This window comes from Colias croceus, chromosome 3 (assembly GCF_905220415.1).
Source record: "Colias croceus chromosome 3, ilColCroc2.1".
NCBI classification, from domain to species: Eukaryota; Metazoa; Arthropoda; class Insecta; order Lepidoptera; family Pieridae; genus Colias; species Colias croceus.
In genome coordinates, this window is record NC_059539.1 from 7,691,056 (window position 1) to 7,707,517 (window position 16,462).

The window sequence follows — 16,462 nt, forward strand, 5'->3', positions numbered from 1 at the left end:
CTATATAGTATTGTGGTATTGTGGTTTGAAATATCTTTTTATATTAGCTCTGCCTACATCATTTTTATCAGAATATGTATAACTATGTAAGTACTTATCTACTAAATACATGTTATCTCGAGTATTATGTGAAGCTTAAAAAATCGTTTAAAGTTAAATAAAATGAAGCAATACGAATATGTATATAATTGTGTAAAAAATGTAATATATTATGACAAAGAAAAATGTGCATATATACCGATTTATGAATTTTAGAGAAGTTAAAGAAATCCAGCTTATAAGTTAGTAAACAGTAAGCCACCGAACACCACCGAAGTTAACATTTTTTAAATATACACTATACATATAAAACGTGTGCAATAGAAGATTGATGTCCTATAGGACGCTATAACCTCATTTTACAAAATATAGTAAGATCCTGAAAAGCCCACATTTTTATAAGAAGCTCACATATATATATATTTACATAAAGTGAAACACTAGTACCATCTATTAGGGTGGAAACGAGATTATACTAAGTTAGTTGCGCCATCTTTCGCATACTTTACTAACTATAAGTTATATAAGCTTTTAGTTTTCCCTCCGATGTTACCCTGCGTCGTCCTACAGTGTTGGCATGTTATCCGCAAGATGTCGCAATAACGAAGCTTTAAAAGCTCCTGTTAATAAACAAGGATTTGATAGATAGACATGCTGGAAACTAGTAAATTTATTAACTAAATCTATAAAATGTTTTCTAATATTATTTCAAAATTAAGAAATAATGTAAATCTAACTTTAAGCTTACTGAAAAGTAAAATACTAAAAAAAATGAAGTTTATAAATTAAGACGAAAATCACTTCATGTAATTACATTAAATAATTATTTATCAGCTCTTTGAGCATCCTTTATTTTTTAAAATTCAATAATGAATAGTTAATCGAAATATCAAAGAAATTAAAAACCATAAAATATATTTCGAAGTAGAGTAGTGTAGAATTCTTTGCTTATTGTATCAATTTAACTTGTAATATAACCATTTTCTAGTTTTAAATTGAATACCTAGAACCTATAGTAAGTCCAAGACATTATTAAACCTACATCATACTTATAATCCAAATTGAAATACAAGAATTATTTTATTGAAAACAAAACCAAATTGGTAGGTTTATTGCTTTAGTATCTATAAATTGTTCGTAAAATATACACCTTACATATTGTAGCACTATAATGAAAAGTTAAAAAAATTTAAACCATTAAGTAGAACACAGTGCACTTTAAACTGCCAATTTTTATGCATCTGTTCATGAAATATGTAATGTAGAGCTTTATGCTGCCACGCCTTTACCAATACATACATACGGAAGTGTATTTGAGATGCATAAATACGTTGTAAATTTTGTAAGTAATAAAATCTTCAGATAAACAAGCACAGTGCATGCAGGAAATAGTCTCAAAATTGCCACTTGTTACTTTATAGCGACAAGATAAGAACTTGAGCAAGTTTTTTCGAATGAGATTGTTAAAAACAAGGTTTATCGAGCATGGATTAATTGAAATTTCTCTGGTTTTAATTTATTTATATTGGATTTTCGCTAATATTTATCACCGAATGGGTAAATTTTAGCTGTAAAAGCTCAGTAGTTGAATTGAAAAATTGGGGGATCGACTGATTTTTTTAACCTATATCAATATCTGCACATTATCTACATTTCCACTGCTCTAATCGGTGAAGGAAAATGCATTTGGTCAAAATCGAGGATCATAGCCTTAGGCCCAGTTTCACCAAGCTCTGTTAGTTAGTTTAACACGTTGTTAACTCTTTTAGACCCGATTTCACCAATATTTTCTAAGGGCCGATTTTTCAATCCTTGGTTAAAACTTATCCGTCCAATAAAGTATTACGCGATAATATTAAAATGTCACTTGTACTCTGTGCTTGTACACTGTCAAATACAGGTAATTAGAATACATTTTTGAAATGGTAGTTTAATATGTTATTCAACGAATAAGTTTTAACCAAGGATTGAAAAATCAGCCCTAAATCAGAGATTTATTAATCGAGCTTCAAAATAAACATGTATCATAACATCGTTGTCAACTCTTCAGGTCCCAAGAAGGAAATCTAACAGCCGTTTATCAAATCGACCTTTAACTGAGCGACTCACGAATCATTCATTCGTATTTTAAACCGCCCGAAACAAAATGTCATAGTTGACAATGCCATAGTTTCGCACATTAGGGCTATTTGTTCTAGTTGTATAATAACTGTCATGTTTGGTAATTCGACTAAATCGAGATGTTCTGATACAGTATAAAATTTAATAATCATGTAGTAACTTTTACGTTTACTGGTTTATATGTCAAACGATTTGGTCGTTACCATGGTTACAAATGTTTGATGTTATTTGGAGATTGTTTTGTTGTGATTTTTCTTGTGTTATTTTAATTTTATTTTGAGTTGAATAAATACAATAATGTTGAAGAAAAATCGCGGTTCAATTTCACTTGGTAGAAGGTAAACTGGATCTGGTTGAAATTACGAAAAAAAATTCGGAGTCCGAAGGAAAGTGGACAGATATCTCATACTAGAAGAGCAATTAACAAGAAAAATAAAGACAAAGATAAAAGAAAGCAGTAAATTAATAGTAAATTCTTGTTCGTAATAACCTAGTATCTAGTTGTTATAACCAATTTATTGAATGATGTTGATATGTACAATCTAAGGGTACAATAAAAATGTTTTATAAAAACACAAGTTTTATTTATTTAGGTAACTGACATGAAAAATTACATATTTCTATAACAATGTCACATTTAAATTAAATTAGGATCATCATCATCGTCAGCCCATATACGTTCTCACTGCTGGGACATGGGATTGGTAGTGCTAACTTAAACTTAAACACGGTAAGGGATCAGGTCATTATCCACCACGCTATATTATGATATGTCGGATTCCTCACAATGTTTTTCACCACTGAGCCATCACTGCACTGCACTACAATAAGCAGTTGGTCTGTAGGTGAAACTGATTGATTCCTAAAACAGAATTTAAAATTAAGATAAGTAGGTAGGTACATTTCATAATCATGAGGAGGCCTGAGCCTTACCTGAGTAGTGGTGAAGTTTACATTTGAAGTACCTATATTGGTATTCAATACTAGATTTGACATGACTCACAGGATTATTATGGTTTAATTGAAAATAATACAGTATGTAGGAAGGAACCTTTTATGCACATAAATATAAATATTACCTCACGAGATAGTTTTACTTACAGATCCGACGGTTATTCAAGTTTATTTTCAATTAATTGCAATACTTCCAAAACCGATTGTTTTGATAAACGAAATCTTGTACTAAAATCAACATCATCATATTCTACGAAACAATGACGACCTCTTTATAAATTCTGGGCCGTCGCGTTCGCACTACATAATCCAAATTATACAAATCATCCAACACATCTTCATTTTCAAAAATAAAATAGTATGCAGAGTCCATCTTGACAGCAAGAAAACATCAAATCATTTTTTCTAATCGCTTGTTAAAAATTTAAAGAGCCTCTATGCCAGTAATTAAATATGATGCCGTGTTAAGGAAACTAAACCTCGATTAGGTCATGGTGGGACACTCTCTTACATTGATGTCCCGTTAAAAGAGTTAACAACGTGTTAAACTAACTAACAGAGCTTGGTGAAACTGGGCCTTAACGGGACATCAATGTAAGAGAGTGTCCCACCATGACCTAATCGAGGTTTAGTTTCCTTAACACGGCATCATATTTAATTACTGGCATAGAGGCTCTTTAAATTTTTAACAAGCGATTAGAAAAAATGATTTGATGTTTTCTTGCTGTCAAGATGGACTCTGCATACTATTTTATTTTTGAAAATGAAGATGTGTTGGATGATTTGTATAATTTGGATTATATAGTGCGAACGCGACGGCCCAGAATTTATAAAGAGGTCGACATTGTTTCGTAGAATATGATGATGTTGATTTTAGTACAAGATTTCGTTTATCAAAACAATCGGTTTTGGAAGTATTGCAATTAATTGAAGATAAACTCGAATAACCGTCGGATCTGTAAGTAAAACTATCTCGTTAGGTAATATTTATATTTATGTGCATAAAAGGTTCCTTCCTACATACTGTATTATTTTCAATTAAACCATAATAATCCTGTGAGTCATGTCATAGGTACTTCAAATGTAAACTTCACCACTACTCAGGTAAGGCTCAGGCCTCCTCATGATTATGAAATGTACCTTCTTATCTTAATTTTAAATTCTGTTTTAGGAATCAATCAGTTTCACCTACAGACCAACTGCTTATTGTAGTGCAGTGCAGTGATGGCTCAGTGGTGAAAAACATTGTGAGGAAACCGACATATCATAAGATAGCGTGGTGGATAATGACCTGATACCTTACCGTGTTTAAATTAAGTGAGCACTACCAATCCCATTTTCTAGCAGTGAGAACGTATATGGGCTGACGATGATGATGATCCTAATTTAATTTAAATGTGACATTGTTATAGAAATATGTAATTTTTCATGTTACTTAAATAAATAAAACTTGTGTTTTTATAAAACATTTTTACTTATTGTACCCTTAGATTGTACCTATCAACATCATTCAATAAATTGGTTATAACAACTAGATACTAGGTTATTACGAACAAGAATTTACTATTAATTTACTTTCTTTTATCTTTGTCTTTATTTTTCTTTTTAATTGCTCTTCTTGTATGAGATCTCTCCATTTTCCTTCGGACTCCGAATTTTTTTTCGTAATTTCAACCAGATCCAGTTTACCTTCTACTAAGTGAAATTGAACCGCGATTTTTTTTCAACATTATTGTATTTATTCAACTCAAAATAAAATTAAAATAACACAAGAAAAATCACAACAAAACAATCTCCAAATAACATCAAACATTTGTAACCATGGTAACGACCAAATCGTTTGACATATAAACCAGTAAACGTAAAAGTTACTACATGATTATTAAATTTTATACTGTATTAGAACATCTCAATTTAGTCGAATTACCAAACATGACAGTTATTATACAACTAAAACAAATAGCCCCAACGTGCGAAACTATGGCATTGTCAACTATGACATTTTGTTTCGGGCGGTTTAAAATACGAATGAATGATTCGTGAGTCGCTCAGTTAAAGGTCGATTTGTTAATGGTCTTTTAAATTTCCTTCGTGGAACCTGTAAAGTTGACAACGATGTTAAAATACATGTTTATTTTGAAGCTCGATTAATAAATCTCTGATTTAGAAAATATTGGTGAAACTGGGCCTAAATATGATGCCGTGTTTAGGAAACTAAACCTCGATTAGGTCATGGTGGGACACTCTCTTACATTGATGTCCCGTTAAAAGAGTTAACAACGTGTTAAACTAACTAACAGAGCTTGGTGAAACTGGGCCTAAGCCTTACCAGCGCGCACGAGCAACTTTTGTCTCCGCAACTATTTTGTCTCTCCCATCAACTCTATGGGGAGTTGCGTCGCTACGTGCGCGCACTTTCTTACTAGCCCATAGAGTTGATGGGAGAGACAAAATAGTTGCGGAGACAAAAGTTGATCTTGCGCGCTAGCTCTAAGGCCTAAGCTTAATCAAATAAATATGTTTTCTTTCTTTTCTTTCTTGTAAATCAAAAAGAGAAGATTTGTAATCTTTCATATACAGAAATATATATTTTCATATATTTCTTTGTTGCCTGTGTCCCTGTACAGAAAACAAAATATATAAATAGAGATTCATTTTTAAACCTAGATAAAATTCATTAATGCAGATTTTTTAAAATATATTGTACTGCGTGCAAAAGAAAATTATTTTTAAGTGCATTCATGTATTTATAGGACCAATTCGAAACCATTCGGCATCAAACAAAAAAAGTATCACGTAAATCGGTTTAGAAACCTCAGCGTAATGGGTAAAACATAAAAAAAGAAAAAATATACCGGCCGAATTGATAACCTCCTCCTTACTTTAAGTCGGTTAATAAAATGTAAATAACAGAAGATTTATAACTATTTAAATGAACATAAAATATAATTGATTACCTGTTGATAATTAAAATCAGAAATAATAAAATTAAAATCCCAATGATTTAAAACAAGTTCCAACTTCCACGGCTGAATAACTTCCTTGTTTTTAATAGGTAGGTATACCTACAGACTACAGACCTCACACATTAGTTGCACCGCTAGAATTATTTAAATGATATGCATGTGATGATTATAATTTATCCTATAACATATTTATATTATATGTACCTATATTTCAGCTTTTCAAAGTACATTTCCGTAGTTAACTCAACTGTAACGTGACTGTATTGTTCCTAGTTTACTTCTCAAGCTATAGGTATTATGATCTAACTACATAATTTGTTAGTATCTTTTTTATTTGTGTGAAATATGAATTTATGTGAAAAAATGAATAGCCTGCGAATCGCGATTTCTGACTTTTCTAGAACTCATACCTCAGTTGGTCTTTTAGAGTGTTTTGATCCCCATGAGAAACTGGATCGATTAGCATCAAAAAAAAATTTTTTTTGAAAACTGCCGATTTCCTTGCTGACCGTACATTTTTTCAAAAATCTGTGAATGCAGATTAAAATTTCTCAAGAATTCAAGAATTCAAGGATAGTCTCCTAAGAACGTTTTCATGTAGCTACAACGGTTAAGGTACCTACCTGCCCTTCATGCCCCATCTTAACCTTCCACCCTGATATGATTAGAAAAAAATATTTGGGTACTTTTAAATATTATGATAATATACAGTTAACTACATATTTTGTTTAAATTGTATTTATTAAAAAGAGCAACTATGGAGTTTCTTGCCGGTTCGTCTCCATAGATACTGCTTTCCGAATTGGTGGTAAACTAATTTATCACAGAATATTAATATCTAAAGTTACTACCTAATATATACTCATTATCTCATATAGGTATTTTATTATGGGTATGAAAAATTGCGTATTTTTCAACGCAATCACATTAATGTTAGGTACTTGTTGAAAAACATAATACTTATAATAAAATCGTAAGAAATTCAAAAGTATACATTGAATATTCCTTTAAGAAAAATGCTTGGATCGTGATCTACAATTACAAATTAGATATCGAAGTCAAAAATATATTATAGTTTTTAGAATTTTTGTCTGTTTGTCTGTAACTATGTACCCATGTCCGGGCTAAACTCAAAAAGTACCTGCATGGATTTACTTCCAATCTCTCACTATTAGAATATTTTTGTCAATTTAAAATACTACAATAGTGTGATAAATTAAAATCAGTAAAATAAATTAAAATAATTAAAATGTTGATTGTTTATTCTGTAAGCTTACATATATTTTGATGTTTTGTCTGTTTCTTAATAAGCTCGAAATTAATGGTTCCTAACATAATAGAAACTGCAAATGCCACTGATTTCATAACTTCCCAAGGGATCTATCGCCTTTGCGCCCCAAAAACTTCGTATTTTTGTTGTTTTACCATTCTCCTCTTTATAACAAAGGCGTAAAGTGCAATATTCTATTCAAATGAGTACATTCAGTAGAAGTTTTAATAGACGTAGATGAGGTGTGTATATTGGATTCAATTTTCGGGGCGTGGCGAATCAAGCACCGTGACACGATGTATTCAAAAAGGCAATATTTGGCTGACAAAACAGCAGTATAAATTAAAAGACCTTTCTTTAAGCCCGCCACAACTAGTTATGCCGGGATTGCGTTCGGTTGTTTTGAAGTAACTACAAGAAATATTGATTTGTCAATTACGTGCGCCTATTGGAAAGTAGGAATCAAAGTATGTTCGTCAGGGGTAAATAATACATGGATCGCATAGCGTGATAGTTCAAAGCATGATACCCACAACTGGTCGTCCGACCGCTCAGTAACACTTGCGTCCAACCCTTCACAACAGTTATTCACTAATTTAATTTATTTGACTTTTCTACTCAAACGAACCATAAAATATAATTATACGATATTAGTTTATACGCCAAAATAATTTCTGTGTTTCGACTATGTCATGAGAAAATGTTTTTTTGTTACAGGGTCGAGCGCAATAGAGTCGCGCTCGCCAAGCGCTTTCTCACCAAACTCATCCAGCATGCTACTGCTGCAGACACAAGTATGTATTTCATATAAATTTAATTATATATTATTCAAATATAGTAATTTTATTCAGAAATTGAATAAATTAGTTCATCAGTTATAACACCTGCAGACGGTTGCTTTGAGAAACGTCACAACTCACAATAACATGTTTGAAAAGAACGTCATTGGCTTACCGTGACCGCCCATTTAAGTCCGCCTACCATAACATTAGTTACGCCTCTATTTATTGATTTTGTTTTCTTTTACAGAGCAACTACAGTTCGTCCTTCACTGATCTTCTGTCATCGCAGTATCAAGAAGACTCCTCAGAAATCTTAGACGAGAATTTAGATCCTTTTCCGGACGTAGAGTTTCATGCTCCGGTACCTCCAGAGATAAAATCTCAACGCACTACGCCACTGAGCGAAACACCGTCACCCACGCCAGGACCCGCGTTACCAAGCTTTGAGGAAACATATTCAGTTCGGTATCCAAAACAAGAGATGGCAGAATTTGGAATAAAAATGGATGAAGATTGTTACAATATTGGCCCATATTCTCACCAAGGGCACGCACCCACTCAATTACTGTATCAATATCATCAACCTTCTTTACCCTATGTTCCGTCGCCTTATTACGCTCCGCCTCAACCTTGTAGTCCGACTTTCGATACAGGAAGTGTTACCCCTACACAAGATTCATATTCTTTACCCCCATTCCCAAGTACAGCAGATCTACATATAACAACAGATCAAAGTTCACGGCAAAGACGAGCTTCTTTACCCGTACAGAGATCAGAATCTAGCAGTTCGAACGAAAGCCCTAAATTACACGGTGGACGCGTGCACTGTATGCAAGCGTCAACTCCTAGTTCAGCAGCAAGTTCTCCAGGTGGTGCACCACAAGATAACGTAGGAGCAAGAGCTGCCCCGCAATCACCCAGTCAGTTATGTGCCGTTTGTGGAGATACTGCTGCTTGTCAGCATTATGGTGTTCGCACTTGCGAAGGATGCAAAGGATTCTTTAAAAGAACTGTACAAAAGGGATCTAAATATGTATGCTTAGCTGAAAAATCCTGTCCAGTAGATAAAAGAAGACGTAATAGATGTCAATTCTGTCGTTTTCAAAAATGTCTTGCCGTAGGAATGGTGAAAGAAGTTGTGAGAACGGACTCATTAAAGGGAAGACGCGGAAGATTGCCTTCTAAACCTAAATGCCCGCAAGAATCACCTCCAAGCCCACCAATCTCTCTTATAACAGCTCTCGTTCGTGCGCATGTTGATACTTCTCCTGATTTTTCTAATTTAGATTATTCTCAATATAGGGAACCTAATCCAATGGAACCACCAATGTCAGATGTGGAAGTAATTCAACAATTTTACTCACTGCTGACGACGTCCATCGATATGATCAAAGTGTTTGCAGAAAAAGTACCTGGCTATGGGGATTTATGTCCTGAGGACAGAGAACAGTTATTTGCATCCGCTCGTCTAGAATTATTCGTTCTTCGACTCGCTTACCGGACTCGTCCTGAGGACACCAAGCTCACATTTTGTAATGGACTCGTCCTTGACAAACGTCAATGCCAACGTTCCTTTGGGGATTGGCTGCATGCAGTACTTGACTTCAGTAACACTTTACACTCAATGGACATAGATATATCTACGTTTGCCTGTCTTTGCGCCCTTACTTTAATAACAGGTACGTTTCATATTTTATTAATTAACTTTACTATATTATTTGTTATTAAATTTGTTATAAAAATAATTTTGGTTATTCTTTATAAACACATGTTATTTGCACAAATTTGCATATCTTTACATACAAGAAGCTAATTATTGAATAATTCATTGAATTTAATTTAAACGCTAAAAAATGAAAAAATAAATGAAGAATGAATTCAATGAAAGTAAGTTATCTTTTAAGCATTAAGATAAATAGATATTAATTACTTTGTAAAAATGAACAGCAATTATATAGTTGAAATATTTGTTATTTCTTCCAGAGAGGCACGGATTAAAAGAGCCTCACCGAGTGGAACAATTACAAATGAAGATAATTGGCTGCCTGCGAGCACATATGCCAGGAGGAGGAGGTGTTGGTGGAGCCGGAGCACCTCACTTCAGCCGAGTGCTCGGCGCCTTACCCGAGCTACGTTCCTTGTCAGTTCAGGGCCTTCAGCGTATTTTCTACTTAAAACTTGAAGATTTAGTACCAGCACCTCCACTCATCGAAAATATGTTCCGAGCAAGCCTACCTTTCTAGAAAGTTTGAACCAACTTCATGTAGTAATTGCGGATGTCCCCGCCCCGGAAACTCGTCCCTAACTTATCTAGAGCCGACTCCCTTATTTTTGTAATTATTTACTTAAATTAAAAATATTTTTCTATAGGCTAGTTTCATAACGTAGAGTTCGATCTCCAAGGAATCGGTTCATGCTTATAGTATGAATTTCATTATAATTAATTTAAATTAAAAATGTTACTTATTAAGTTGTAAAATTAACGTACGGTTAAGATTAATTTATTGTTATTATTGTATATTTGTGTGTGATTCAGTTATATCTGTTAAAATATCTACTTAGTAGTCTGCATTTGAGTTACCGCTCGTGATCAATGGCATCTCGTCGTACAAATATTCCTATGTTATTTACTTGTGTATTATTTTAATAAGAAAAATCTAGTCACAAGACTTATAAATGTAAAAATTTGGCTTATGGGTCACCGATTTTTTATAGTATTTTACAAATAATTAAAGCATTTGTTGATGTCAAAACATGATTGTGATAAGCGGAGAGTAGGACGTCTTTTCGACCAGTGTTGCGTTTCTTCGTTTATCTGACACATGGCATTGAGTCGAAACGGAATTATTGATAGAAGTTACCTTTTAGGTTTACATAATTATAACGCTTGGTCGTTTATTTTGTTATGATAAAATCTTGCGTCTAAGGTCAGGGAAAAAGTTCAGCATGATACAACTCCTTCAACTCCTACGTGTCTTATAAAGTACCTTCGTAGATAGGTAGCTTAGAATATTCCTTAAAGTATAATATAATATTTTGAAATGTAGTTTTAAAACATATCAGTGTATTTTAACTATGATTAAAATGCACGCAGAAGTTAATTACTTGTGAGTACATAATATAGTTAAAGTTATAATTAATTAATATATTATGATATTCAAATTAATGTGGTATGTAACCCATATGTACAATTTAGTACCTAGGTACCTACAATTAAATGGGTGATGATCCTTAATGGACCAAATAGGTAGTACCTATATATACAAACCTTAATACATACTTATCAAAATTAGAGAACTTATAATTTTCAAAGACCGATACAAATATATTAGACTGATAGGTATTTATATATATTCGTCGCTCGAAAACAATTTTGTATATATTATAGTACATTGAATTTAAACAAAAAAGACTTGAAAAAGCATAATATATAAATTTATCAAATCTTGTTTAACTTTTATATTAATTGATTCAAAATGTCCTTTACAAAATTCACTTAAAAGTGATATAAAATATTTGTTCTCTAGATTTAAAAAATGTTATAGATTATATTAAAGTGATAATTTTATACTAAATTGTATTTTGATAAAAATGCAAGTGCTGAACTTTTTGCTCGATACCAGAGCCCCTTTAATGTACTAGTTAATTTATAGATATGTAAGTAAGTTACAGTTTATTTCGTAATATTGTATGTTTCACGCATTTCTGTAAACAATATCTTAAGGTGTCTCCCTACTTTTTCCGTTTTCTAAGATTTAAAGTGTAAATATTAAATACGAACTTAAATTAATAAGTGAAAAAAATAAACTATCTGACTGTGGATTATTAATTACATTTAAATATAATATGATATCTGTTTCGTTCAACTTGATCAACAATGTTCAAATGCACATATAGATAATATAAAGTACGTTAAGTTCAACCCTGTTTCACATTGAAAATGTAGATCCTTATCAAAAACACATTCCACAAAAACCTTATATAAATCAAATTATACAACTACCTTCTTGCTTGTAATTAACGTACACAAAAGTAGGTGAGCGCTGAAAATTATGAACTTGCCATAGATGAATAAGACATAGGTATGTATTTAAACCTGCAGCATATTTCATAATAATTTACAGACTTTAATACCTCCATTTTGAATTTTCATAACTTTATTGCATTTCTTTTTCTAAATATAATATTTTATTGATGTGCTTTTGTTACTTAATTATTATTATTCTTTTTCTTTGTAAATATTTTGTCACAATTATTATAATAACGCAAAAGCGTTAATTGAAATTTACTGGTGTTTTTCTATCTTCCTACACATTACTACGTTACCTTATCCTTATCCCGATTGAAATTGAATGTCATTGAAAAATTGAAAAAATTACAGGCCTCTTTAATCTACATAAATAATTAGTAATTTTATTCTTAGAAAAAACGACTAAAGCACAATTCTAGCAATGCATTTATATTCTTATTAATATCATATAGGTACATAATAGATTTATATATATATCTATATAAAATAGTAGGAAAGTCAAAACTATCTAGGTACCTACTACAAAACTTCAAAACTATAACGGTCTACAATCGATATCGAAGCCAAAAATATATTTTTTGAACCTTTTCTGTTTGCCTGTAAGTAGGTATGTCCTGGCTAAACTCAAAATTTCAAAAAATATTGCATGGATTTACTTTAAATTTGTACTGACGGCTGACCTGAGAAAAGACCTAATATAGGTTTTATCACGGAAATTCCAAGGGAACAGGAACTATACGGGTGTACGTATGTACTTTGACTATTCGAAGCCGCTTTCTCTCTCTCTCTTTTATTTTTGCGGACATCTGTCCGAAAGCGGCTTCGAAACTATCTAGTCAGACAGCGATATCTGATTTACCAGGTACGGATGTCGGATCCCCTTAAAAATGATTTGCTCTAAGGATTTGCTTATAATAATTCATTGTCCCTTAATTAAGCCCGGTCACACACTTTCAGTTTTTTAAGCTGAATACACCAAACAAAATAGTATTGAATAAAAAAATTGATCTATTTTTATATAAAAGTATTAGAGTACTTTTCCACCAGGTATGTGCGAGGGTGCTTAGCGAGGGATGTGGTTATTATTTAAAAGATAAAAGAATGGAACTCAGGTTCCCTCAATTCCTTGTAAATTCCATTGCTTGATTACCGATCTAATAATTTATATAGATAGTTTGAGTTATTGGCATGGGTTAAGTATCTGCCATCAAAATATTATTATTATTAGATGACGCTCCGAATATCGCTAATTGCCAAAAAATCTGTTTAGCGATTATGAGTGAATTCTAATTTCTATTGCACAATACAAAGTACCCAGCTGTGTACGAGCATGATGTCATGACAGTATACAGCACAGGCATTTAATATTACTTAATCTGTGGACTGTGGTAGACAGTTGACGTCAAGGTTGACGTACGTATAAATGAAAACTGATAAGTGAATAGTCAAATGTCAACAGCACAGAACACTATTACTCCTAGGTCAACAGTGATGAGATGTCCCTAGAGTGGCTTAAAGTAAATTTATTCTGTGGATGAGATTGGCGATTGTAAATAAAGAATTGAATTAGTTATAAACAGTTATAAATCATCGATTAATAATAAATAATATGTTTAAGTATGTTTAGTAAAATTTAGAGACGATTTTAGTTGAATATAGAATGGCTAAATCATCTGACATGTCGGAAATTCTTGATAAAAATCTGGAAGATATAGAAATCCAAGAAGTATTGAAAAATGGCACTGATCTTAGAGAATACGCCCTGCAAATAGATAAAAGTATAAAGGAAGCTGAAAAGGCATCTGTAAGTGATTATTTAAAAGAAAGTGAAAATATTATTTCTTTGCATAATCAAATCGAAGAATGCGATGGAATCCTGGAAAGAATGGAGAATATGCTTCTTGTTTTTCAGGTAAGATATAGGAAAAATATATTTTGAATGATTTTGATAATGTTTCTTGTTCCGTTTTTCTTAGCAACATATATATTATATTCTTAACATTCATACTGTGACTTTTCAGAACGATTTAGGAAGCATCAGCAATGAAATTATAAGTCTACAGAAACGATCTGTAAACATGTCCATACAACTTTCTAACAGACAAGCGTTAAAAGGACCACTTTCAACATTCATAGAAGATATTGCTGTCTCTGAAACCCTCATATTGTGAGAAGCAGTTTTTCCATATTATATTATATATACACTTACATTAATTATTATTATTATAAAAACATCCACTAATTAATTTCTTTTCTTTTTTTCAGTGGTATCAATAATGTACCTGTAACTGATAAAGAGTTCATGGTGCAACTGGCAATTTTAAACCAAAAATTAAATTTTGTTAAGGACCAGGATTTCAAAGAAACAAAGGCTTGTCATGATGTAAAAGATGTACTAGAAAAATTAAAAATTAAGGCTTTGTCCAAAATAAGAACATATATACTTGAACAGATTTATAAATTCAGAAAACCGATGGCTAATTATCAAATACCCCAAAATGCAATGTTGAAATATAAATTTTTCTTTGAATTTGTGTTGGCCAATGAGCGGAATGTTGCACAAGAAATATGCAATGAGTATATTGATACACTGAGCAAAGTCTATTATTCATATTTCAAATCGTATGCATCAAGACTAGACAAATTAAAGTATGAAGAAGTTCCTACCAAAGATGATCTTATGGCAATTGAAGATGGATCAAAGGGAGGATTCTTCCAAAAATCTAATTTGAAAAATAAGAGTACTATCTTTACAATTGGTAACCGAGGAGATGTTTTAGCACAACAACTTGAAGCTCCTATTATTGTACCACATGTTCAACAAAAAACTAAAGTAATAAACAGAGATTATTTTTCATAGTTGGTAAAATATAATATTAGAATCGTAATGTAATGTCGTATTTTGGTTCCAGTATTCGTATGAAGCATTGTTCCGTAGTCTTCAATATGCCCTTGTGGACAACAGTTGCAGAGAATATTTGTTCACAACTGAATTCTTTCATGTGAAAGGCAGTCATGCTCAAGAACTGTTTGATAGAATACTGGGCAAAACACTGTCCTTATTAGTGGTGAGTAGAAATATTTAAAAAAAATTGTCTTTTATATCCGACAACACATTGACAATATTTTTGAATTTTTCAGAAAAATGTTGAGAACTATGTTTTAGAATGCTATGACTGCTTGGCTTTATTCCTTTGTATTCAATTAATAAACAGATACAGATGGATGTGCCACAAAAGAGCAGTAGCAGCTTTAGACAGGTAATTTTTATAATATATGAATGTTATTGAAAATATAATAGGATATCTCCAATGTGAAGCAGATAGATTGATTAATTATTATTAGAACTGTATAAACAATTTATGAAAATCAAAGTTGATTAATAACCATTACCTGATGACTATTTGTCTTTTTTTTCAGTTATTGGGATTCTTTATTAGGCAGTTTTTGGCCAAGACTTGAATATGTACTGAAGTTAAATATCCAAAGTGTACATGACTGTGACCCAGCCAAGCTAGCTAACAAGGAGCTGGGCCCTCATTATGTATGTTTGATGTTCTTAAAACTGATTTCTAAATCAAACTCTTAAGTATTAACATTGACTTTTCTTTATAGATAACTAGAAGATACGCCGAATTTTCAGCCGCAATGCTGAGTCTAAGCGAACAATTCCCCTCACAAGAGCTCAGCAATCTACTTCTTGTACTACAAGATGAAGTTCACTGCTTTCTTCTAAAGATGGCCGCTGAGTTTCCTCAAAGAATCCAACAATTGATATTTTTGATCAACAACTATGATATGGTATTGAGTATTTTAATGGAAAGGACAAGAGATAACACTAAGGAGGCAGAGAGTTTTCGAGAACAGCTTCAGGCAAGAAGTTCGGAATATGTTGAAGAAATTTTAAGCCCTCACTTTGGTGGTATGATGCAATTTGTTAAAGAAGGAGAACTGCTACTGGAGAGCGATAAGAAAAATGAGTTAGCCAATTTAGAAAAGAAATCTCTAACTTTAGTTGCATCTTTCTCTTCTAACTGGAAACAAAGTCTAGAGGAAATACACCGAGAAGTTCTAGTTTCATTTCCTAATTTGGTCACTGGATCTGGTTTACTGCAGATGGCGTTGACAAACTTTGTCCAATATTATCATAAATTCAATAAGCTTTTGACCCCTAATGCTCGAACGCAACTTGTAAACATTCACGTTATTATGGTAGAAATAAAAAAATATAAGACAAACTTTTAATAATCTCAAATAAAATGTTATAACTTTTAAGTTGTTTGTATTATATTTTATAAAA

At 32.1% G+C, this 16,462-nt stretch overlaps 2 protein-coding genes across 4 annotated transcripts in view; both read left to right on the forward strand.

The window, feature by feature from the left end:
- Nucleotides 1-12,290, forward strand: part of LOC123705866 (probable nuclear hormone receptor HR38) — a 27,558-nt gene extending 15,268 nt beyond the window's left edge. For all 3 annotated transcript variants that reach the window (XM_045654927.1, XM_045654926.1, XM_045654928.1), the window contains exons 2-4: nucleotides 8,068-8,144; nucleotides 8,380-9,811; nucleotides 10,116-12,290. In XM_045654927.1, coding sequence (XP_045510883.1) covers nucleotides 8,124-8,144; nucleotides 8,380-9,811; nucleotides 10,116-10,375 — 1,713 coding nt within the window. In that variant the 5' untranslated portion in view covers nucleotides 8,068-8,123 and the 3' untranslated portion in view covers nucleotides 10,376-12,290. The remainder of the gene's footprint in view (nucleotides 1-8,067; nucleotides 8,145-8,379; nucleotides 9,812-10,115) is intronic.
- A 1,348-nt stretch (nucleotides 12,291-13,638) lies between these two features.
- Nucleotides 13,639-16,437, forward strand: LOC123705906 (vacuolar protein sorting-associated protein 52 homolog). The gene is made up of 7 exons (XM_045654995.1): nucleotides 13,639-14,074; nucleotides 14,184-14,329; nucleotides 14,428-14,995; nucleotides 15,075-15,230; nucleotides 15,304-15,422; nucleotides 15,583-15,706; nucleotides 15,778-16,437. The coding sequence occupies exons 1-7, from the start codon at nucleotides 13,823-13,825 to the stop codon at nucleotides 16,405-16,407; spliced, it is 1,995 nt and encodes a 664-aa protein (XP_045510951.1). The 5' UTR covers nucleotides 13,639-13,822; the 3' UTR covers nucleotides 16,408-16,437.
- The last annotated feature ends 25 nt before the right edge of the window (nucleotides 16,438-16,462 follow it).

Bases quoted from the DNA above. Each gene is read 5' to 3' on its own strand.
- LOC123705906 (XM_045654995.1), top strand. From the start codon at position 13,823: ATGGCTAAATCATCTGACATGTCGGAAATTCTTGATAAAAATCTGGAA. The intron at 14,996-15,074 runs GTAATAAACAGA...TTTTGGTTCCAG, and splicing joins ATGTTCAACAAAAAACTAAA to TATTCGTATGAAGCATTGTT. The intron at 15,707-15,777 runs GTATGTTTGATG...TTTTCTTTATAG, and splicing joins AGGAGCTGGGCCCTCATTAT to ATAACTAGAAGATACGCCGA.